The sequence below is a fragment of the Lipophrys pholis genome (assembly GCF_963383615.2).
Source record: "Lipophrys pholis genome assembly, chromosome: 8".
Lineage (NCBI taxonomy): Eukaryota > Metazoa > Chordata > Actinopteri > Blenniiformes > Blenniidae > Lipophrys > Lipophrys pholis.
This window is the reverse complement of record NC_137630.1, coordinates 11,954,625-11,980,761: the sequence shown is the minus strand read 5'-3', so window position 1 is coordinate 11,980,761 and position 26,137 is coordinate 11,954,625. Positions and strand designations below refer to the sequence as shown.

The window sequence follows — 26,137 nt, the reverse complement described above, 5'->3', positions numbered from 1 at the left end:
GAGACTCCAAATCATTGACGAAAACACTCAATTTGTCAGTCAATTTAGAATCCTCTCCCAACCTAATGAGTATGTATTTTATCAGTGGGAGGTAGTTGGACTTTAGCGAGAACATGAAAACGCCACATGAAAGGCAGTCGTGTCAACTACTGAACCACCATCCAAATAGAGATTTTAACTTCTTTTTCTCTCTCAGATTTTTGCATAATATGATGAATTAATTCAAGTAGCTTACATTGTATTTCTAGTCCCTGGGAATCATTGAGACTACAGGACTCTAAATGGCTCTTCAGCTGCTCCCTGATAGTGACATGAACACAAATTGGCCATTTAGGTTACTGAAATGGCATGAAGTTAGGAGCTTGAACAATGGAAGAGCACTGTCCGTCTCTCACCTGTGCTTCTGACTTGCGTAAAGGTTCCAAATATTGGTTGACTCGCTGCCAGAACAGCGAACTTGATGGACAGATTTGTCTGTATGCAAGCCCCAATTTTTTTATAAAAAAAAAAAAAATATATATATATACATATATAACAGACCTGTTCCAATTTAGTTTATATCACCTATTTTACCCCAAAAGCACTCCCATAGTTTAGGCTACATCTCATTTAGTCTTTATTACCAGTGAACCTCTATTTCTATGTGTCTTTGTGGCTTGCGGTTTCTATATCTGTTGCCATGTTATCTCATACAGTTCACCAGTTTGATCAATTTACTGTTGTTTTGTTGAAACAAAAAAAGCAAAAAGGGGAATTATTGAAACTTGAAGTGTCTGATGCACAGTGGCCACATTCATGCTTTAGTCTCCCTTCCAGCTAAATAGATTAATCTATTGAAGTTCTGAGCAGACAGACGGCTGCACACTGAGAATGGTTGTAAGGGAAAATCAATGGAAAACACCAGGCAAGGTCAGATGAATTGCTCCTTTTTTCCCCTTTATTCACTTATTCACTCACTAGAACCTATTTCTCCTGTGTTTTCTGCTCATATATACAGTATAACCACACATATGTAACCCAACACTCTCCAGCGCTCTGTCTGCTTTTATTATACCAAATCTTTCTTTCCGTATCACAAGCTGCTTATTTGTCATCATTCCTCTTTTTTTCCTCCCTCACATCAGAGCAGATCTCCTACTATCACTCCTTCTGCTCTCTTTTTTGATTCTCCCCCTCTGGTTCTCCCTCTGTCCTACCCTCTACCTTCCTTTTTCTCTTCCTTCCATCTGTTAATGCTGTTATAGCAGTGAGTAGGTGTATATGGATGAGAGAGAGATGGAAAGAAAACATGAGAGAGGATGTCGTGGTGGTGGGGTGATCTACCACTTGTTACAAGCTGGTTAGAGGCGAATGGGGGTGGATGGTGGCTGAGAAGAGGGAGGGGGGAGAGTGAAGGGGGTAGTGTTGTTATGGCAATGAGATCTTCTTTGTGTTAGGTAACCAAGGCAACTTTCAGGCGTACACTTGATACAGCCACCGTCACCACCCCAACCCAGCCCACCCCCAGCCCGCTCAGCCACATGACCATAGGGAGAGCACTTCACACATTACACCCTCAGGCGCACACACACACACACACACACACACACACACACACACACACACACACACACACTGCCCTTAACAGACAAAACTGCGTTCTCTGTGAGTGATAGAGATGCTGTATGAATCATTTTCACTTTGGCTGCAACATCAGGACCGAACACGTGCTGATCACCATAGTTTATTTATGTCTGTAGGCATGGGGAGAACATGTGTTCAGGTGTTGACATCTTACATAATAGGTGATTAGGTTGTGTTTGAGAACTACAACATAAAGCGAGTAATCTACATCTTCGGGCTCAACAAGGAAAGATGTGGAACCCATGAGAGAACAACTTCACCAATCCACTATATCGGAAGCACATAGCAAAGTGGAAAACGAAAGAAACCCAGTCTCAACATAGATATGTGAAAAGGAGCAATATAAACACCTGAATCTAGCCATCCACACAAAACTTGTGGTTGTACATCTTTTTGTTTTTTTCCACCTGCAGCTCTTAAACAGAAACATGGACACATAGAACTTATCTGTGCCTCATTGCGGTGCCACCTGCAGCGATCTGACCTGTTCATGAGTTTGACTGGGCTCAAAGCTAATCATTTTAAGCAGGTAGGAATTTGTCCTCCCTGTTGGTGGCTGTGTTGCTGATAATAGATCTTTAAAAGAGTGTGTGATTGTGTTGGAGGGAAAAAGTAACACAAGCACAGGTTCAGTTTTCATTCAACTTGAATGATCTTGATCAGTTTACTGAGTTCCTGATTTCATTATATTTTACATTGCTACAACTTGAAATTAATGACTGTTCTCAGTGAATGGCTGTGCTTCAGCTTAATGTTTTACACTGAACAGCAAGTTCTCCTAATAGTCTTCTTGTGGTTTTTATTCAAGTCATTTTCTCTGGTGAGTGATGGGTAATGAGAGTAGATGCAGACAGGAAATGATACAGTATAAAATAAACAAATCAGGAGTTTGCCCATGTATCGCACTGTTTTATTAAAATTTTTTACCCCTTTACTGATGAACTAATTTCCCCATGTTTTCATTTCTGTCACTTTAGGTATTTTACTGATCATCTTTATTTTGATAATTACCATGGCAAAGTATGCCATAGATGTGAATAAATTATCAGGTCAGGGCAAAATCTATTGTCTTGAAGCAGATATTTGGCAGGGTCCTAATTCTTTTGCCACACCAATATATGTATATATCTAATTCACAAAATACGGATGTCCAGAGTTTCATAACCATCACATGGGCTTGGTGGGACTGGTCTTTGTATGGAGTAAGTGCAGCAAGACAATAGTTTTGTTTTTTTTCTTTCCATATTACAGATTTCTGACTTTGTTTCTGTTTGGAAAGAGGCTTTATTTCAGTCTTCATTCAAAGACATTAATTGTCATCCGTTAAAAAGGAAAGCATTCATTTTTGTTTTAATTGTTGCTGTCATTGCTTGTACCATTCAATGTTTCTGTGGAAACACTTAATACTTGTTCTTTTCCCACATAAGTATCTATCAACAAAGTGTTTTGTGTGTGTCTACACTTTTAGACTCGGTGGGCTACTCAGAGGCTGTCCATTTTCAGATTATCTTTTCCAGTGCAACTTGTGGGGAAACGCACACGCTTGACGGTAGGATTGGAGACATGGTTACTAGGCAACATGATTGAACTCATTTGGGCAGAATAACGATGGTTGTCCTTTCTGGAAAGTCTTTGGCTACGCCTGCAGCAAGGGTGTTTATCACTGGACAATCACGAAACGTGGAACATATCATAGGATTAAGATCTTAACAATATAAGTAAAAGCTGTTTTCATGCCTCAGTTTTATGATTTTGTCTTTTCCATGTTGTGCATTACAGTATAACGTTGTGGAAATCGTAGAGCCAAAATAACGAAGACAACCTGGCCTAGCACAACTGTAAATCGTTTTATATGTGTTGATTCGTTGCAGTTCCCAGGCACCAACTCCACAATTTCTGTCTGCTTGAGGAAAAAGTGTAGGTTAGTAACCGTTAAGACTCGTATGCAAGACATGAGAAGGAGAGGAGTCATGGAGCTTTGGGAGCAATATGGGGGAGTAAGGTCTATTATTTGAGACAGCTGAGGGGGCGACATACATGATAAATGACAGAAGAGAGAGCTAGAGAAGCTCAGAATAGTGATGAACTTGTGCAAGTGTATTACTACTTAGGGCTGAAAGACTTTGGAAAATAATCTAATTGCGATCTTTTTTTCCCCCCTCAATATTGCAATTGCGATTATTTTGTCAAGGTCCTCTTATGTATTTTTCAAAAAAACACAAGCAATAAGTCAATCTGTATTATAATAAACAATATCAGATTTATTATACATCAATTGTTCTTTCTTATAGGCTAGGCTTATGTTAAGATAAAGTCTAATGAAGTCTGTATTAATATGAAAGACAGTTTATTTATCTTCTACTTCATATACAATTTTAAACTTACTAAATACTGTGACTTGCAGTCTTGTAAGCGTTCACTACAACAAGCCAACCGCTTGTCCATTGTGCTTATCAAAGCCGTGAACCCAGGCTCGGTCACTATACTAATGCAGGGCTGGACAATGTGTGGATCTACGTGACGTCATCATGACCATAATAAACTAGTTCTATCTTTAAAACCTCAGAATCACGTTATTAATTCCTGGGGAAATTATTTAGCAATGCAGCACAAACGGCAGTGCTTCCAGCTCTAACACAACACAAATGATTTGGACTATTTTCAGGGAGTTTTGCGCGGAGTAGGACGCAGCTTCACGGAGGTGTGAATCGACTGCTCCAGCGGAGAAGCGAGCTGATAATTGTTTTGATGCCGCAGTCAGTGCCATTCTCCTCGGTGAGCTGGAGTTTTAAAACGGTGACGTCTGTTGACAAAGCGACCGCCTCGTTGTACAACTGCTTTGCAAACATCCACGTTGCTGTGTTGCTTTGCATTGTTTTGAGCGTAAAATCCGTCAAAACAGCAACATGTTGGATAGCACAGTGCTACTTCCTTAGCCTGTTCGCTGGCTGCAAACTGTGGAATGGATTTCCTGACTCATTACTCCTCGTCTCATTGAGACCCGGCTCCCTTCAGGAAATCCAGTCCAGAGTTTGCAGCCAGCAAGCAGAGCTGCTGGCTGCTTTACCGTTGCTGAAGCATTTCCCTGCTTCAGCAACAGTAAAGCAGACGAGGCTTCATAGATCAGAAATCTCCGCAGGTTGGATCGGAAATTTCCGATCTGTGAATTACGTTGATATCGGAACCCGATATCGGATCGGATCGGCTCCATCTCTAAAAACCACTGGCCCGTTCGTGCAAGGTGGACAGCTGCTTCACTTGCCCGAGCAAAGCTTTTACCAGCCCCAGTTCGTCGGACAGTCCTTAATGTCGAGCCCATTAAATGGGCATCATATCTTTCGCTATGAACTCCGTTATGGCCTGAGTTATTTCCACCTGCCGTTTTGAATTATGTTCATAAGGAGTATTACTGCTGCTCTGCTTTGCTCACGACGTATATGTGGGCAAAGGACATGCGCAGGACACGCAAGTCGTCACCTGACCAGATCACGTGAGCAGTCAAATCCCAGCCCTTGTGATTAGAAAATCCCATTTTATCATATTGCGAGATTATCGCAAATGCAATTATTCTTTCAGCCCTATTACTACTATTTAGATAATATTCCAGTTGTATAAAGAGTTCACATTGTCACATTCATGGAAAGCTGAAGGTTGGGTCTGGTCAATGCACAGGATAATAGCATGCTAATTAAACATGCTATACAATATACTTTCATGGGATTTTCTTCAAATAAACTGTACATGCTGATCATTATCTGTTCTGGAACGTAACTGCTGTAAGACAGTCATTAGTGTATGTATTTCATTTTCCGACAAGGATTTACTATTTAGATAGCAAGAGAAATGTGTGTTCTAAGATGTGCCTAAAATACTGACGTTAAACCTTGAAGGGTCCGTCTCTTTAAGAATCCAAACTAAACTCCTCCTTAAGTGATTTTACCAGGTTTGTTATGGGTGACTTTATTTCTTTTCTTCCCATCCTGAAAAATCACTGTCAAGGTTGAGAAGTAAAAGTTCATGCCAAATGTCTTAAGATGTGGCAAAAACGATCCCATCAAAATAAATATATGAAAAAAAAAAAAAATTGTTTTCCATATTTTTCCCTCATATTTTTGCTTGTTTGTCTTATTTACTTCAGTGCACAGTCCCATCAAAGTTTGTGTGACTGATTACTTTTTAGAGACAGAATTACAAAGATTAAGTATCTTGTTGGTTGTTATAGTTAGGCTTAAACATTTAATAAAATAATGACTGTGTGGAATTGTGTAAAGCCACTGACAACCCGAGTAACAAACAAGGAACTACTCATGTAAAGTTTGAGATTACTGTAAGTACAAAAGACCTGAATGTGCCTTTAAAATGCTGCACCTAACTCTTGGGGAGTACTCACAAGTAATTCAACTACTGATTCAAATGGTTTGAAGAGTCTCCTAAATCTGTCCTCAAGAGACTTTCTGTCTTTCCGAAACATTGGTTTTGTGTCAATGCCACTAATTCGTTATGCACTTAAAGCTCTTCTGGCATTATTCCTGGCCAAATTAGAATGGATCCTCTTCCTGTTTCATCTGATGTTCATTAACATTATCCATCCAGAAAAGCCCAGATTATCTTCCACTCCATTGTGGAGCATCCGACTAACGGGCTGCTTTCCTGGAGTCTTGTTTTCTGCTTTGCTGTGACTGGTCAGAATGCGTCATAGCCCACAGGGAAATCAGTATCTGCCAAGGACAAGTTTACCTGGGGCATTTTCAAATTTTTTGAAATGTGTGAGCGACCAGACGGAGATTTCAGGTGAAGATGCCAAGAGGTTCTAAGATCTGGAATCTATGTGAGAGTTGACACGTACACATAAATGGAGTTGGCATTCTCAAGTCGTCCTTCATTAATTTCCCGTGCTACTTTCATGTTTTCAGCAAGAAAGAAAAGATTCCCTCTCGTGAATGCCACTGATGTCACTGCAGTGCCAGGAGCTGAGACGATCCTGTGGCTTTCTGTGTTGAGTGATACTAAGCGTGACCTCCAGAGAGAGCCGCGTTAAACTCTGTCCATCTCCCCAGGTGATCACAGCAATGTGGTGTGCTTGTGCGAGTCTCCCCTAGGCTCCTGTCTTCACAGTCTGGATCTAATGGGCTCTGACAGGATGGTAATAAGGTAGCAGTGGAGACATGCGGTGTGTGTATGTGTATAGAAGCAGTATGCTATGACGATGCTAGCTCGTAGCAGTCCAGTGTTAGAAAGCAGGTGTTTTCTAAGCCTCCAACACCCTCCCAGCATATAAACTAACTCCATGCAGTCATTTTTTTTTTTCCCCTTGACTTGAAGAATTCTTAGTTGCAATGCATATTAATTTCCAGGAGTGTTCTTCGGCGCCGCCTTTACTTGATGAATATTTGCTTGTATTTTGCGCACAGCACTGAAAACACAAACACAAATGAAACTTAATTATAGCTGATGTTTGAATGTTTCCAGGAAGTATCGTTTGCTTTGCACGACTTGTTTTTCCTGTGTGTGTTTATTGATTTCACTAGCATTGTTTAAAACCAGCTTCGGTATCATCAGTTTGCAAGATAACAAATAAGAAGTCTGCACTGTTTGTGTTCTGTTGTCCTGCAATAAAAATAAACTGTGGGTGCTTTTCCTTAAAGATTGATCATTGTTGTGTAGAACCGTGTTGTAAATCTTCCAGTGAGAATAATAATCACACCATCATTGTGCCTGCATGCTAGCATGTGAGAAGATGGTGTGTTGGTCCTTATGAACGATGTTGAGTCCGTGGGCGTACACCAGGAAGGAAGTGGTTATAGAACGTATGTTAAAGAACGAAAACAATAATTGTATTGATAGAAAACATTATAGCACTTTCTTTAGTCATCCTGCTGGACATGCAAACTATATTTAATGAGCGACTTACTGTATATTTGAAAATACAGTGGTAGACATCATCTGGGACCACTAGATGACACTGTATATGATTGTTCGTTTTACCATATTTGTCTAGTGCAGTGGTTCTCAGGTTATTCAGTGTGCGCCACCAGAAACAATGAGGAGCTCTCCAAGTAGCTCCCACCATTATGGCTGACCTGAACATATAGGAGCGGAGGCGTACCCTATTTTATTGATTCATTACTCGTATACCTATTTTAAATATGAATTTTGTATGTTTTATATTTTAGCATTCAAAGTATTTTTTTAATACATTTTATTTAATAGAAAATGTGCGACTTGCCCCTAAGTACCACTAGAGGGTGCTTGCGTACCGCCGTTTGAGAATCTCAGTCTAGCATAAGTTAAAGGTCCCCAAAAATGAAAAACTGCACAGAAGAAATAGAAAAGTAAAAATAATAAAATATATTATTGCACCCTTGAGTCCTGAAAATATAGTAATATACTTGTTTTCTGTGAGGATTGCATAAAGGGGGAGGGACCCAGTCGGCTCTGCAGAATGCAAATGTAAAATTGAAAGAAAACTTGAGCTACTTTCATTGGAAAAGTTAAGTTCCCAAATGCTTCATCATAGATTGCCCAGTTTATATGGAGTTAAAAAGCCACACTGTGAGGCTGTGAGAACATGCATCCTGATTGCTGCGGAACTTGTGTGTCTCAAGCATCAACAGGCTTTGCCAACATTGGTCTGAAGAGAAACCCTTTGACTATCCCAATCTGCAGAGATCTGAAATCCTCTTTGTCTTTAATTTTGTTGCATTCAAGAATACAAAAAAGTGAACTTGTGCAAAGGATGAACTTAAAGTGGAAGACATGGTTTTTGAATATCGAATTATTCATAATGTACGTTTACCCACACGATGAGTTTGGCACCCCCATTGGGACGTTTTTACCATCTATTACAGTGTATTAGAAGTAATGTACAGCACTTTAAAGCAACACAGTTGGCCAAAGTGCTCTATCAATAAATCTGAGTGGAATAATGTCTGTTGCAGTTTGATTTTCACATTCAATGATAAGGTTTTGATATTTGATCCCTGGCTCTATCACGTATATTCTATTACTGAGTGTAACAGAATTCAAACATCTGCAAACCTCGCTATGGAAACAGGACATTTGTAGAGATGAAGGTTTACCGTGATGACGTGGAGTCCCGCGTTCCATGTTAGATTTTTTTTTGGGGGGGGGGGGGTGTCTTTTTTTTCTTCTCATATCTTCTTTTCAATGCATGTTTACAAGAAACCTGACCTATCTTTCTGAAAGGACAACTTTTGGTCAGTTGATTGTGTTTGTCGACCATGACACCGATGACTGCGAGTTTTGTTTGCAATGTAACATAAGCCATGTTTATGTTTGACAAAGCCTGCAGTGCTGCCTCTAGAGATGTATTTTGGTGTCTTCTAATTGATTTGCTCTGGGAACATGTACACAAATCACCGAGTTATCTGTTCTTTTGAACAAAAAGACATTCACTGGCAAAATTATTCCTTTCAAGAGGTACATGTGATTAGCAGTGGCCTCCAGGCAGATGTTTGCTTGTTTGTTTTTGTTTTTATTGGCAGTCCACACATAATTGATTTGATCCATTTGGACTTCTAGTTCTCCCTGGCAGAGATGTAGAGGGTTGAGAGGTGTGGGTTTGCTTTTAAGCAGGCTCTTGGCTGGAGGAAACCCTTGTAGGGCACTTACCTGCTGTTGAAAGTCCTTAAATGCTTGATCTTGAAGAACAAAATCACATGTCCAATCTTTGCTACTCAGGGACTTTACCAGCATCTATGCATCCTCGGTATATTACAACAGCCTGACACTGGCCCCATTGTCCGTCCTCTTGAATTAAAACATAAACAAATAAAAATCCTCATGTATAGAGGGAGTTTAAGTGGTTTCATAACAAGTAATGTGACATTTGCAATAGACGTTTCTATGAATTGCCCCTAAATATAATTGATTGGTAAAAATGATTGCCTGGTTTATTTATTAGGTTATTCCTTGATGCACTTGTACTGTATGACTTCAGCCTGGTTGTTGCTGAGAGTGATCACATGTGTTCAATTCCTTTTAATTTGACCGTCTTGTCTCCAGTCACGGCTCAGATTCTCGTTTTTTTTTGTAATTCCTCAGTCAGCTCACATGTTTCCCGGTCACACACTGTCTCTTCAGGTCCACCTGAGTGTGTCCTACTTTTTATTTTATCACTTCTTGCTGCCTTTATCTGTTTGCAGCTATCTTTCTCTCCCCAATGCCTGCTGTCACTCTGACTCACTGTCTGCCTTTTGTTCCCGTTTCTCTTTTGAATCTACTGATTTTCGTCAGTTGTTGTTATGAGCGCCCGCTCTTCAGAGCAGATAGTCACACGTGGATTTCCCAACAATCACAGTCTCATCAAATTAATGTAGTTATGTCCAAAAGATGTTCACCGCTCTCTCTTTCTCTCCACAGCTCCACCACCCAGCAGATTCAACAGGAGAGTGTCAGGTAAGATGTGTCTGTGTGAATTCACTTGTGTGTGTGTGTCCAAAAGACTTTGACGTCATGTCCCTTAAGTGTAATCCACACCAGGGCCGACATTGCATACATCACTGGCTGAGTAGCTCACTTACAGTTTGACATGCATGACACTCGCGCTGCTGAGCCCAAGTGGTAACCTTACTGATTTGTGTCTGCCGCTGTGGCGGAACAGTGTTCTGATAATGAGCATTACTTGCGTACTTCTCACGTGTCAAACACAGTGTTAAGAAGCTCCGCTGTGTTGGTGGGATTGGGTTTTACGTATTTGCATTGTCTGGGCTTCTGTGTTGGCGTCTGTGGTCTTGTATGGACAGCGCTCTTGTTTTCTCACGCTCTGTAGTGCCCGTCTAGTGTTTACGTACGAGTGATTGAATGTCGTCAGCCGTCACAGAACAGTGCACTTTGATTAGGTTCTGGGTGTGTCTGCTGATGTTTATCTTTACTGCCGTCCCTCTATCATTGTTGAACGTGCCGTCTTCACCACAGCCTCATTAAGGTTTGTTGAGCAGTATGGCGTTAATTTGTAGTGCCTGAGAACTTCTTTTTACTGCTGCTTTTACTGTTTTGTAGCCAGACCTTCCAGTCGCACAGACGTCCTCGTTACTGTGATGCGAAAACAAAGTGGTCGAAAGATTCTAGCAAAAATGCTGTGTGATACAAGCAGACCTTTTGTTGTGGAAATTTTGTAAGACATACTGATCCTTCTTGAGCCACGGAAAGGAATTGTGTTAATACAACAACAAAGCGTCTCTGTGGTGCTCCTCAGATTTCTCAAAAGTGTTGCAATAAAGGTCTTCCAGTGATGTAAAAAATAATCATAGATCTGTAAGTTGTAAAACGGTTTCTTTTCTGTTGTTTTGGGATGGGTTTAATTTCCAAGGACGAAGACATCACTTTGTCTTCTAAAGGATTTTCCATGGTGTTTTTTTCCACCTCAGCTCCCATTTACACATTTCAATTGAAGGTGCATAATTTTTGTGTTTTCATTCAGAAAAGTTTTGCGTTTTTACAGCAACGTTTTCAAAACTGTCTATTTACACTGATACAGCACAAATGCTAAAATCAATGTAGTTGGCATGCCAGGCCATGAGTTGGAGCTGTTGGTTGTTGGATTTCCACGTCAAGTGATGCAGCAGCTCTGCAGAGGTGGTTTGTGGCAACACATAGCCTTTGTGTATCATTTGCATAGGGTATAAATGAGGTTTTATGCTTTCAATTTTGTTAGTGAAGTTGTTTACTGAAGTCATCTGAAGCTTTTCTGTCCCAATGTCAAGTTGTGGTTATATTAAAGTTATGCTTGTATCCATGCACACATTCACAGTTCTTCTCAAAAGGATCGTCATTTCCATTGTCTTTGTTCCTTTCACTCATCACATGTGAGCAATACTGCAAAACACTGCCCCCGCAGGTCAGTGGTGGTACTATTTCATTTGCTACGCATCTGTTAGCTCACGATAGTCACAGAAATTGTAGTATTAACTACGTAAAAGAACAAAAAGAACAAGGTAAACACACTGGTGGTGAGAACTGCAGGCACACATGTGATAGGAGGTAAAAAATAAATAAAATACTTTCCCAGTCACAGCTAGAATAAATTATAAGCAAGAGAAAGAGTCCTGGTAATTGAAAGAACTATTGCCAAAGCATAAAGACATTAACATCGTCATTATCATCAAGTATTTATTGCAAATAGTGTTGTTATTGTAATAGTAAACATGACATGTTGCTTTTGTATCATGCAGCACTATTACTATACCAAGTGTATTGTATTAAATTACATCAGTAATATCGTTTATCTCACAATTGATCTAGATTACCTGTTATTTATTCCTAATTTTCTGTCAATAGAACAACTAAATCAATCCATTAGCTTCATTTTCTCTGAAATTAATTGAATTGATTATGTGAAATTGAGGTTTTGAAACACACTTATAATTCTGACCTTTTGTGGAAAAAAAAAAACAATAGCTGTTGTTTGCCTCCACAGTGGAGACTTTTTCAACGAGTAGTGTTCAAGCGTCTCACCAGTAGTTTCTTCAAAATGCCTCCTCATTGTCATGGGGCATGTCAGCGGACTTCTTCTGTGAGGCGTCTTATTTTTCCAATTGAAGAATTAAATTAAACGAATCTGAAGGCCACAAGACCTCTTTTTTTTGTCAACAACAAAAAGTTGTTAAAATTCATTCATAGATTGATTCACACATCCTGTCATGCTCAAAGTTCAACCTTTAGGGCTTTTTCCTATCTGCTTAATTGATGTCAAAGAACCTTGTTTTTAAGTTTTCTGCATCCCAAACACTTCTTGCAAACTTCCAAGGATTGATAACAACTTATTGTGTAACTGTTCATTAGAATTATTTACAATAGATCAAAGATATAAACCTGATCTGCTCTGGATGAAACTGCACCATGTTTAGACTTGTACCCAAGAGTTTAGGCTGAGTTTTAGCTTAAAAAGTGATATGTACAATAAATGGTAAAACGAAACCTAATCTCTACCTAAATTACATTTAATCTCATAAATTACAAGTCATTCTAATTTATGTAGATCTCTTATGTCCATCCATGTTTGATACTACATGATCTTGGCGCCTATCCCAGCTGACTATGGGTGAAAGCAGGACACACCCTGGACAGGTCACAGAGACACAGACAGTCTCACGAAATCACATCCAAACCGGCGGAGCCTTTTGGAGTCGCCAAATAGCCTCAAACCCATGGTTTTGTCCTGAAGGAGGAAGAAATGCATGCACACAATGGTAGAAGATGCAAAGTCCTCAGAAAAAAGTTAACCAGACTTCAAAACTTGAGCTCACCGTTTGTGTAGTTATGTCGTTTTCCAGCATGACTTTTAGCAAAGTTTTCCTCTCGCTGTTCAGTGTGTTCTTTTAAATCGCCAAGTTCAATTTCACCCTTTGAAAGCTGTACCTCTGTTTTTCACACTGATGCAAGTGTAGCTGTAGGCTAAGCTGATGTATCATCACAACTTAACACAGCATAATTTAATTGCTCACAGATGAATTATTGAAGGATGAAATTGCACTCAAAAAAAGATCCATCTGCCCATACCATTATTTCTGAAGAAAGTCAATATTTTATTCAAATTATTTACTCAGCTAATGTGCCACTGTCTCTGAAGTAGTTTGTCTCCGCTTTTCTGAAGAGACACACACACACACACACACACACACACACACACACACACACACACACACACACACACACACACACACACACACACACACACACACACACACAGTCAACTAAATCGTTTTATTGATAAATGGACGTTCACAAAAGAAAAAGAAAACTCCAAAATATTCCTGGTTTCAAGCCTGAATCTGCTTTGATCGGAATCAAAATTTGTTGTAGCTAATTCAGTTAAACTGTCTGACCTCGCAGCCTTATCTCATCAGAAATAACATTCCTAACGCTGAACATCTAATGGCTTCTGTTTATAACCGTTGTGTTTTGTCATCACAGCTTGTTGTTAGTTATGTTCTCTTTTTGTATTTGAAGCATTTTGGTTGGCAGTAAAGTTCAGTCGATTGAAACATTTGCTGTATTGAAAAAAGTTCAAACATTGACACTCCCGAGGACAAGGCTTCTGCCGTCATTGATTTGACGGTTGACAGATAAGAAGCTACTCTGATTGCGGTCCCAAACACTGGGGGACGTCTGCGATTTCTGGAAAATGTCTTGTGAGGAGAAGAGTGTATCTCCACAGTGTTTGGCGGAAACACAGATACATGTTGTCAGTCTGAAATGACCTTGTCACTGTTTGTCATCCAGTGTGGTAAAACATGTCACTGTGCGTGTGTCACGTCCTCACTTGCGGGCTCCTCCCGTGTCCCGCGGTCCTCTCGTCCTGCCTCCTGCCTGCCATCACCTCATTTTGTGTTATACAATGTCTTCCACCCTGCCTCTGCTTCTGCCTCAGCTTGTGTTACTTTTTACCTCGCTGTGCTTCTCTGTGTGGAAACATTCAACCTAGAATAAACGGATACAGCGTTGTTTTTTTTCCCACTGTTACCATCTCAAGAGTCTGCTTAGTTTGCTTTTAATCCGAATGAGACAATTCACTGATGCATAATACTGCCACATGAGAAACACTGTAATGTGGTACTTTATTATCACATGTTATGAATCAATAAAACTGACACCTTACCCATAACTTTGTTGACTTGGCTCAACCCAGATTCAAACCCTGATCTTTCACAAAGTCAAACTTTATCTGATGTGCCACCAGGAGAAGCAAAAATATCTTAAAACAATATAAAGTTTAAAAATAAAAAAGTGTCATGCAAAAGTTTATTTTTTCTCATACCTAGACATTTTAACACACTATATAACCTGATGCACAATACTGAATGTGTATGTTGGACTGCTAAACTAAGTTATTGCACATGAAAATGACTCTCCTACATTAGTTGGCTGTGCCTGACACTTAATGGACTGCATATTAATTAGTGCTTCAATTGGTCAGTACTGTATTTAAAACAAACAAACAAACAAACAAAAAAGATAGTTTCTCATATTATGTTCTTTCTTTTAATCCTACCTTTCCTAAAATTCTATTTTAGCCACTTATGTCAAAACCTGTCTTACGCCTTGTTTACATACGTTGCGTTTCGGGGGTCCGTTCAAACGACAACAGCTGTCAGGGTCGGTGAAAACGTAACTTTTCAAAAACGCTCAGTCTTCAATGGAAACAGGGAAAACACAACTTTTCTGAAAGGCTGCTACTGCGCATGCTCACCATGGCCATAGAAAACAGTTCTTCTGCACATATGCGAGTAGGACAATAACAACAATGGCGTTCTCCAGAGTGTCACGACCATATTCTCCTGGGACTTGGTACGTTTATAGTTGAGTCACTGTAAAAGCAATCCAACTTGGTTGTCTGTCCATACGAATGTCCGTGTACTCGCATTGTTCATGTTTATTGCATAATGTTCTCTGCACACGTGTGTGTGGTTTCTTTACAAAAAACCTGCAACTACTAGTGGCCAAACATGAAAATTACATTGTTTTTAACATTTCTGCTGTTTCCGCATAAACTGATATCGCTGTGAAAATGCTCAGCTTTTCTAAAAGAAACACAAAAACGATGCATTTTCAATTGAAACATCATGTGAACGAGGCCTTAATATGCTCTTCATTCAAACATGCAACATCAAATGCTTGTAATTTGACACCAGCTTCTTTTTTACACTTGGTGGTTCTGCTGCTTAAATCTCTCTTCAAACATGTCCACATTTTAAATCCTTATGTGATCTGCTAAGTTACAGTAGCATCACGTAGGGTCATTCTCTGCTATTTGTTGATTTGATTGGCATGGCTATTTTTCCAGTGTGTGCGGAAGCTTTCAACCCGGACGAGGATGACGAGGACACCGAGCCCAGAGTGGTGCACCCAAAAACAGACGTGCAGCGCTGCAGACTGCAAGAAGCCTGTCGAGACATCCTACTCTTCAAAACACTAGACCAGGTAAATAATCCTCGAGAACGTTTGCAGGAATCTGCCAATGCAGACACGTAGCGATGCAGAAGGCTCTTCACATGCAAAGCGGTGAGTATGGAATTAACATAAAGTGTCTTGGTATCGTAATGCTTCGTCCTCATTGGCATACATTATACAGTCGGAGGGAAAACTCCTGGAGGGATGACATCCTCATTAAACCATTCACTGACCCCTCGTGTCTTCCATAAAGGCGTCTGCTGTCATCTGCTCCACTGGGTTTTTCAGAAGGGATTTTTAATTTGTTTCTTGCATGTTGACCAACAAATAAAGCCACTTCTAAACTGATGTTTAGTAACCAAACGAATGAAAATGTTCAACTCGTTATTTTGAAGTTTTCTTCTTGGTTGAAAACCTTAAAGCCATTGTACCTTCCTGATGTCCTGCGATTACTATATACTTACTTTTTGCGTCGCAGTTACGCTGAAAACCTCCTATTTTGAGGAATAACTAGATTGTGTAGTCTGAATTCCAGAAAGGAAATCCAAGATAAGTTGTGTGATGCTACAGCTTTTGATTTATCCATAAATGTTCTTAGAATTTATTTCAGGTTTTTGGGTTTGTTTGTTTTTTTAAACTCATTTATTTTTATTTTCATATGAACTATCAATACTGGTCACGTGTTTTCATTAATCTTGGATGATGGACTCAAAAATCCCTCCCTTCCTCTCTGTATACACACACACACACACACACACACACACACACACACACACACACACACACACACACTCCAAAGTTTTAGGTAGGTGAAATATAAGATTATACCTCATTTAATACCAAGAGGAAGTGGTTGGATTTGTTCCCAATATATTTTGCAACAGAGGAAAACATCCTCAAACATACAGTCGGGATTTATTGTAATTACTTTCATCTTGGCAAAGAACAAGAGGTTCCCACTGAACCCTGTTAATACAATCAAGTCTGTCTGGATTTCCATGAGGAAACAGAAGAATCTGAACATCGGCAGAAGATCTGTTTGCAAATGTGCTGAGAGACGTGACGTGGCTCTGAGGGCAAAGCGTGGTCACATCAAATACTAATTCTCTTGTGCTAATTCACTTTGCATTAAGTGGTTTTTAAAAGCATTATTGAAGGCATTTTCCCCCTCGCCGCAGCATGAATCTGTGTGTCTAACGTACTTCCTCTTTGTCTGGTTTCCAGGAGCAGTTCTCACAGGTGCTTGACGCCATGTTTGAGTTGATCGTCCAGCCCAAGGAGCACGTCATCGACCAGGGAGACGACGGAGACAATTTCTATGTCATAGAGAGGTAAGATCCAGACAAGTAAAGATCAGAAATGCTCAGTTAGATATACCACCTTTGAAACGTGATGTAGGTGCGCTCAAGAAATTGTTTAACAAATATGACCAGTGGTTGCCTTTGTTTGGGCCTGTGTTGGTGCACTGTTCATGTTTATGACTGGGGTATGTTGCTCTATGTATTCAGCAGGTCTGCAGGCAGTTTGTATAATTTTCCTGCCATATAATGTCACATTGTAAACTCAGGCTGTGCACACTGGTTGATTGGGCCGGATTATGAGAACGCCATTTTATTTCTAACGTGAAAATAGACACTTAACTGGCAAGTGAGAGTAGTCAGGCTGGAATTAATAGTTTTTTGAGGGGGGAATGTGACTTTTTTTTTTTTAATGACTGTCGAAAGCCCAATGCTCATAGACATTCATTTTATTTTCTAAAAACAACACAAAAATCATCAAATGTAGCCAAACTGCCCTAGATGCTTTTGTTTAGAGTCCGAGTGCAGTGTCCTCAGTCCATCCGTTGCACAGATCTCCTGCTTCGGCGTGTTGTCACCAACGTCCAGCACCTGTAGCTGGTTTGTCTTCCTCCTTGGCATCATCAGCAAATCACCGCACATGACAAAGTTTTTCATGTGTAAACGGAAAACTTTCGTTGTGTTTTGGTTTCCATTAATGCGACAACGATGCTCCGAGCTACTGAAAACACAAGTTTTGAAAACAACCCCTCCATGGAAAAGGGGGAAAAATTCTACTTTCTAGAAAATCTGCTGCTGTGCATGTGCACCACAGCCATAGTAAATATTTCTTCTGCACATGGACGGTGAGATGAACAAGAACGTTTGCCTCCAAAGTGGCATGACTCCCAGTCCATATTCTCCCGGTTGGTTTATAGTTGGGTCACCCGTAATGGCAATCCAATAAATGTCCGTGTACTCGCCATTGTTAATGTTTATACCTTAGTGTTCTCTGCATGCATGTGTCTGTGGTTTCATTACAAAAACAACCAACAGCAACACCTCTTGGCCTGGCATGCTAACTGCATCGTTTTCAAAATGTTGCTGTGTAAACACGAAACTTTTCTGAAACGAAAACACAAAAACGGTGCGTTTTCACTCCGAATGCCTAAATCACTGTTTAATGTATTCCTACGTTTAGCTGACTCAGGCTCCCATGATGTATATTACACCAAATATGAGAGGACATACTTTTTTACACTCGAAAGAAATAGCCTGCCTTGTCTTTGGACAAGTGCATTATTTCAATAAACGCTGCATGTAAACTGAGTCGTGTTTTTTTTTTTTTGGTTTGTTTGTTTTTTTTGGTTTTTATATCAATCATACGAGACCTTTCGTGTGAACGTAGCCTAAAACTCCTTCATATTTTCAATGACTATAATGATTTTCTTTGTTCATACATTTCTTATTCTTGGCTTGAAACCTCAAGCTGTTACCTCTCCTCCTGAACACAGAACAGGCCTCGCAGTGTTTGCCTCGTGGCTTGTCGGTGTTTATCACATCCAGGCCTCTATTCATTCTTGGAATGGCACATATCAGCTCGGCGCAGCGATTTGGTTCCACTTGTGCGCTATCGCTCCATCACCACGAGCTTTCACAGACGGCGTGCCCGCTGTACATGAGACATGTGATGACCTTTAAGAGCAGCACGCCTGCCTGATCGTGTACTATGTGGGGATTTTCCTTGGCTCGCACAAAAGTGTAGGTGGCTGCTAATGTCACCAGCAGGGTGGGGTGTGAACATGGATGCACGGCAGGCTGGAGGGCTTCAAACAGGAAGGGGAAGAGAAAAGCAGGGGCAAAACAGGATGAAGTAATACATTCATCTTATTATGTCACCGAGCCATATTTATACATCCTTTCCTCATTCCGGAGTACATCATACTGTTATCCATCAGATCAGCATAAACGGATTCCCTTCTCTCAGCTGACTCTAAATGGCACATGTAGAGTTTTTCTTTCTTTTTTTTTTCTGCCTGTGTTCTACTAAATGTCAACGCCACACTCAACAAAAAAATAGATGGTCTATAAAGCAGTGTTTCACTGCAAATCGGATAGGCTCCACTATGATGAGTGTATGTATGATGGGAATGGTGACATCCAGTATGTGAAAATTATTGTTCTCAATTCTGTTTAGCTTTTAGAGATGTGTCATAGCAGGTCGCTTCACACACTCCTGAGTGGTGAGAGGATGCCTGGTGAGATGAGGAGTATAGAGCTATAATGTGGATTAGCCACACAGTACGACTGTATGAGGAAGAGTAGTTGGAGAGGGGTTCAGGTCCCCCAGCAGTCGTCCGGATGTAAAGGGGCCACGGAGTGTTTATCATCGTTTCCCAGGGAAGAGATTTTATTACAGGATGAAATCGGGAGTGGCAGAAACCTATGTGAGGGTGGTGAGGCAGTTTACCGATAGCATTGTATTCAGAGAGCAGAGAGCAGGTGGAGAACAACCCGGAGAAGTGGAGAGGAGGGAGGAAGGTCAACAGAGACGAGGCGCCAATGTGAGTGAATGAGCGGGAAGCAGGTGGAAGTGTGGATGAGTTCAGGTACCTGGGGTCAACCACTCAGAGCAGTGAGCAATGCAGCGAAGAGGGGAGCAGGGAGGTTGGCTGATGGGTGACAGGATAGCAGCAGGAGTGAAGGGGAAGCTTCACTAGACAGTCTGGACCTGGTATTATGTACGGTTTGTTGAAAGTGGCACTGGGTAAATAACCGGAGGCAGAACTGGAGGTGGCAGACAGAGATGAAGCTCGGGGCTTGCTGAATGGAAAACTTGAGAGAAGATGTAGCGGGAGGAGAAGATGGAGATGGTGTTGGTGTGACGGGAGGAGCAGACCAAGAGGAGGAAACTGAAAGTCTCATCAGAAGTAAACTGTATATTCTCCTTTTTCTGTTTTGAAATCAATAAATAACTCTCGGGGGGGGGGGGGGGGGGTCAAAGTTTCATGATTGTATTTTCCCAACAAAGATGGAAATGTCTCTACTGTTCATAAATCGCTCTGGAGCTCAGCACCTCATAGGCTGTCTGGTTATATTTGTTTATAGTAGGATTTATGTTCCTCTTTCTGAACAGATTAAAAATGACTAAAGACGGGGCAGAAAACGATCCTCAATATGCATCCATTCAGCTGATGCAAAACACCACAGAAAAATATCCATCACTTTCCATCCTGTTTGTGGAAAGATTCATACTTTTTTCCAGCATTAATTGACTGATACTCATTCACCAGAGGAAAGCGGCTTTTTCTCTGTCCCACTGGCTCGAGGCGTCTCGCCGTGTGAAATCCTTCATCCGCCACAACGTTCACACCTGCCTGTTGAATGAAGAGCAAGCAGCGCAGTGACAGAATAGTCTGGGTGAACTTCAGCTAACTTGCACAAGTGATCAGCGTCCCCGTCGTCATGATAATCCAGTCAAAGTAAGCTAATGCTCCACCGCTAACAAGGGTTTTAGCCTCTCCGCGCAGCCAATGGGAGGACAGACTGTCCTGCAAAATGATCGTTTAATCCGGCCGAGCTACAACGCTGCAAATTACCCAGCCCAGGTTTAATCCTCATACAGACGGAGGGAGGGACCTCGGAGCACCGCCACTCAGATTGTTTACTATCCGACTAGTGAACAACTGTGGCATCTCATGTTGGACATCCACATTCATAATGTCATCCTCAAGTCATATAAACATTGTAATTTATAAATGGTGTGAGTAGAGTCCAGTGCAGCTACGTTGATTGGGTGACTCAGTCATGGGCGTAATGCTTTCACAAGGTTCTTACCCTAAATTTACTTTAGTTTAAGCCTTATCTAATTTGATGTGAGCCTTAAAACCAGATCTCACTACTTTTGTATGTCTTCATTATGGTCCCAATGAAGTATAGTGGACACACACACACGCTCTCATTCAATTATTTTAGTTCATCCTCTGTCCCAGATTACCAGCAAAGCCAGGTCCCGAGGCGACAGATAAACTGTAATTAGTTTGCAATTATATCATTTCCATGGTCAATTAACCATAAAGCCTACCTAGTAAATAAATACGTGCTGAGATAGTTTTCTATGTATAACTGTCAACATCGTGGTTCAAGAATCCCTTGTCTGTGGTAAGAGTGATGTTCATTTTGTAGTATCAGACGTGTGAGAGTTGGTTTCCTGCCATGTAGGTAAGAAGTCCATATGGAGAGCAGCCAAATTTCATCCCACTCCATATTAATGGAGAACTTTTTTCAGTTGCATGCGTTAACGACCAGCACGAGGAAATTCTGGCCCCACTATTCTTTACCTGCATATCTGCTGACTACACTGAACCCACAGAACAATTGGTCGTGTTCCCCCAGAGGCTAAATTGCCCCCAAACTGGCAGCCTTTGAGAGTGATGATGTGGTAACATTTGGGCTCATTCCTGCTCTCGCTCTCTCTCTCTCTCTATCTCTCTCTCTCGCTTTAGGGGTGTGTTCGATATCATGGTATCTGGAAAGTGTGTGGGCCAGTATAACAACAAGGGCAGCTTTGGGGAGCTGGCACTCATGTACAACACGCCACGTGCTGCTACCATTGTAGCCACCCAGGATGGGTCTCTATGGGGACTGGTAAGAACATGCAACCTTTCAAATCTTATATATTCTGTTTTGAACATTTCTTTGTGGATTTGTTGTGTCTGAAGGTTCAGAACAGATCTGGTCATTGAGCCTTGTTGCTCAGACACATTAAGAATGAACTCCAGTAATCTATGAATGGAGGCTGTGCTGTGCTCTGTTTCCTGCTGCTACAGCTCCACCCAGTGGCGGCTCAGAGGAACACCAACTCTCCGTTTACATGGTTGTTGTTGGGTTTTTCTCTCCCTTCTCTCTGCTCCCAGGACCGTGCTACATTTCGTAGACTCATTGTAAAGAACAATGCCAAGAAGAGGAGGATGTATGAGTGTTTCATTGAGTCTGTGCCCTTACTCAAATCACTGGAGGTGAGTGGATCTCTAATACGAGTCACAACCCCCCCCTTGTTCCTCCTGACGTTCAGGACTTCCAGGAGCAATAAAGCCTTGTGGGGTTCACTCGTCACATCAAATCTATTTAGCTTTTAGTTTTGTTTTTGTCCTGTTAGAAAGTTACTGAACAGTTTAGGTTTTGATAAAGATGAAAAGCATTAATCAATAACGTCAAAGAGCTGGAACATGCAGACACTTTTTCACTCTGGGTTTTTTTTTTCTGTGTCTCCAGGCGAACGAGAGGATGAAGATTGTGGATGTATTAGGAGCGAAGCAGTTCTCAGATGGTGAGCGCATCATCACACAGGTGAGACATGAACCCCACAAACTTCCATGAGTGTCGTGATCCTGACCAGGTGTGATAATCAATAACCTTCTGTGTTTCTCTTCCTCTCAGGGAGATAAAGCCGACTGCTTCTACATTGTAGAATCTGGGGAAGCTAAAATCATGATGAAGAGTAAAGTAAGATCCTTTCCTCTGTATATGGTGTCATATGAACATAACACCGTGATTTGTTTCTGTACATTTCATTCTCTCGAGCTCCGTCACATTCCTCCACAGTCTAAAAGTGTCTTTGCGGTTTTGCCTAGCAACAGCAGATCAGGGTGGTCCGCTCAGTTGCTGAGTGCTTCTCGCTGAAGGGGGGGGGGGGACCGAGGCACTCAACGGTTCCTAACCTTTAATCCCGCTCTCCTTCCTCTGTTCCCGCAGACGAAGGCGGACCACGCAGACAATGCGGAGGTGGAGCTAACGCGCTGTAGCAGGGGTCAGTACTTCGGGGAGCTGGCCTTGGTCACTAACAAGCCCCGAGCCGCCTCAGCCTACGCAGTCGGAGACGTCAAGTGTTTGGGTGAGACGCAGTCCGCTTCGGCAGAGTCGTTACACACATTCATCAGCGTCGGTGCACAAATCAGAGACGTGCGCTCACGTGTCGTTTCGTATTTGCATTATTGTCGGGAGTTGAAAGTGATCCCAGTGAAGTGTGTGTAAATGTGCAGCTAGAGTTGCAGTTACATGCAAATAGGTGCAGGTTAAATCTAGTTGTCTTCATCTTTAATGGCTCCAACCTTGAAAAGCCTATTAAATTTCTTATTTAGAAAAAGAAGAAGAATGAAAACATTGAGGATAATTGTACCTTATCGAGGCCGGGCTTCCCTTTAAGGTCCCTCATTGTAAAACACGTCGAGCTCACAAAATTCAAAATGTGAGCGCATGGTTCCAATTTCTATCGAATCAGAAGCGCCTATTACTCAATGTTGAGAGCACTCCGCTCTGTAACATTACCTGTGGTCTTCATTTTCCACTAATTGAACAGTTACAAGTGTCTGGTCATGAGATATGAAGAGGTATTTGAGTTTAGATGAATTCCTGCTCAGCTGCAGTCACCTTGTAGTCTTTGTTGATGGAAGGCCGCCGTGTGATTATTCAGGCTGATAAAGTGGCTGAGCTCTTCATTTTTAACAGCCTGATGTTTCTCTGTGGAAGTAAATATCAGTAAATGAAGCAGGCAGGAAAAGGTTTGTTTTGTGTGTTCAGTCCAGTGTATTTCAGGTTTGTCAGCGAATCTCTTTCTGGGTCTTTGGATTTCACTGGTTGTGTTTGTCCTCGCTGTCCGGCCCGTCTCCTCCGTCGGTGTGCTCTGTGTTCACTGTCCTGACGCCACTGCAGCTCCTCTCCGACGGCCTTTTGAGTCAGCCGTACTGCAGCAGAGTCTCCTGTCCATCACACTCACCTCATTCTCCCTGTAGTTGAACGTCCAGAGCCCCCGTGGCCCCCTGCAGCGACACGCAGAACATTTCCAGCTATTAGATCCTGACCTGAGGAGGTGTTACTTGTTGTACAATGTGTATTTTTCATGATTGGTGTTTAACTCACCCTCATTAAATGAAGGATTCACTCCCTGAGAGAGGGGAAGGCTACAAGGAATCCAAATAAAAAAACCCATGGAACACTGTGGTATTTTATAGGTGATAATGTTAGATGATGTAATAAAAATGAAAACTTGAGAAGTCTTAATCTAACATCTGAGGCAAACAGCCAATCGCCTTCTCACTTTTTTGTTTTGTGGGGATAGTTTGTGTATTGACGACCTAAAAACTGTCTTTACTAATACTTTGACACTAACGGGCAGAAACTCGCTCGATAATCTGTAAATCGTCCCTTCTCACTGTTTCTGCTGTGTTTGTGTACGAGTGAGCAGAGACACACTCCGGACAGTCTGGGATGATCAGTTTGTCGCCGCTGCAGCAGCAGGATGACGCGCTTCACCGAGGCGTCTGGAGAGGCGACTCAGCAGTCCTGAACGTTTCCTCTTTCTGTCTGCAGTAATAGACGTGCAGGCGTTCGAGCGCCTCCTCGGCTCCTGTAAGGAGATCATGAAGAGGAACATCGCCCACTACGAGGAGCAGCTGGTGGCGCTGTTCGGCTCCAGCATGGACCTGAGAGACTGAGCCTCCCACACCACCCTCCGTGCCTTCTAGACCACACACACACACACACACACACACACACACACACACACACACACACACACACATCATGCAGTGGTGGCTATACCGAGCTTTACACAGATGGTGCAGATGAATTAAAAAGTGTACTTGACTGATCTGCAGGTACATAAATCTTAAAGTATCAACACGCGCACACACACACACCTGTGTAGGCACTGAAAGACGCTCACTTTACTTTAATCTGCTCACACACACACACACGCACAAATTAGCTCAGCAAACTCCTCAATAAGCTTATTTTGGACACACACACACACACACACACACACACACACACACACACACACACACACACACACACACACACACACACACACACAGCAAACTAAAGGCCACACACACCTCATTGCTTGTGCCAGCTTCAACCGCTCAGTTGGACTGTCTCTGCTGCAGTCAGTGGGCTGCAGGTGAAGCAGGACAGGAAGTAGACCTGCACTCCATAAACATGTTTCATAGAACGTCTCCACGCTTCATACGTGCAGGTTTTTGCATTTACACAAGCACTTAAACGACTCGCGAGTTGTTCCACGCCTCAGCCAAGGACACATCGACACACAGACACACACACAAAGTTACAAGTACACACAGTGCACAACACACAGGCCACCACACGTGCAAAAACGGACACATTGAGGTGAAATGGAGACGGAAAACTTAAAAAAAAAAATAATAATAATAAAGTCTCTGAAAAAGAAAAACAAATAAATGCAAAAAAAAAAAAAAGAGAGAGAAAGTTTAAAGAAGACAGATGAGTTTTAGAAACATTTTATGAAGATAAATAAACCGAAGCTTTGATAAAATATTATTTAAATAACAAAGTGTTTCCTCTTTGGGAGGCTGGAGTGCTGAACTTTGCGAGCGCGCTCCTCTTCCTCCTCTACTGTTGTTGATTGAGTTGAGTTGAGTTAGTGCTGGTGATTATTGCAGTACCACAGAAGAAGAAGCAGCGAAAACGATAACAACCCTCCGTTTTTCTGGGCCATTGTTATTCAGTCATCGACACCACACTTCATTGTATTGAATTAATTATTAATGTATTGTTATTATATATTCTTTTGTTTTGTTTTACTTTGACCAATTCTGATCCAAATTTCCCCATCCATCTCTGACAAAATGTAAAAAACCGATAAAAAAAAATTCTAATAAAAAAACAAACATATTAGTGCTTATTTCTCCTTGATTATCCTTGAATAAGTTGTCCTGGATTTAAAAAAAAAAAAAAAAAAAAAAAAAAAAAATAAGCAAAAATAAAGCAAACATTTTGTTAAAAATCGTTCCCGTTTGGTAATTGACTGAGTAGAAAGTCTCTCTTTGGGGTGGAGGAGGCTTTGGAGATGTGGCGTTTGCATGTTCTTCCCCTGGATTCCTCCAGGTGCTCCAGCTTCCTCTCGCCACGGTGCGGAAAATCCAGGTACAGAGGATGAGTGGGTGTCTGCAGTCATTAAATTCTAGTTAAGATGAAGTAACACTTCGCCTACGGAGACAGTAAATACTGATTTTGTTCAGTCCTTTGATGATCCAACTACTTCTGCAGTTTAATGGTGAATGTTTAAATCTTGAAGCCTTAGAATTGAATATTTGGCTGCTGAAATGGATGAATTTAGGAAGGAAAACAAAATCTTGGCTTTCGTGCAACTGGCTTTCTAATGTGTAGTGATCAGGATCATTACAAAAGTTCCATTTAATTCAGTAATGTAAACTAAAATATATTTTATTTTAGTACACTGGTGTAAATACGTTCCTACTTGGACTGGAAATGATATTTTTATACTC

General features: G+C 41.3%; 1 protein-coding gene across 2 annotated transcripts in view; it reads left to right on the top strand.

Annotated features, from left to right (window-relative positions):
• The window catches only part of prkar2aa (protein kinase, cAMP-dependent, regulatory, type II, alpha A), a 45,921-nt gene extending 20,908 nt beyond the window's left edge, over nt 1–25,013 (top strand). For both annotated transcript variants that reach the window (XM_080468944.1, XM_080468945.1), the window contains exons 3-11: nt 10,006–10,041; nt 15,428–15,564; nt 16,759–16,865; nt 21,317–21,458; nt 21,728–21,829; nt 22,086–22,160; nt 22,251–22,316; nt 22,566–22,704; nt 24,180–25,013. In XM_080468944.1, coding sequence (XP_080325070.1) covers nt 10,006–10,041; nt 15,428–15,564; nt 16,759–16,865; nt 21,317–21,458; nt 21,728–21,829; nt 22,086–22,160; nt 22,251–22,316; nt 22,566–22,704; nt 24,180–24,304 — 929 coding nt within the window. In that variant the 3' untranslated portion in view covers nt 24,305–25,013. The remainder of the gene's footprint in view (nt 1–10,005; nt 10,042–15,427; nt 15,565–16,758; nt 16,866–21,316; nt 21,459–21,727; nt 21,830–22,085; nt 22,161–22,250; nt 22,317–22,565; nt 22,705–24,179) is intronic.
• Nucleotides 25,014–26,137: the final 1,124 nt, after the last annotated feature.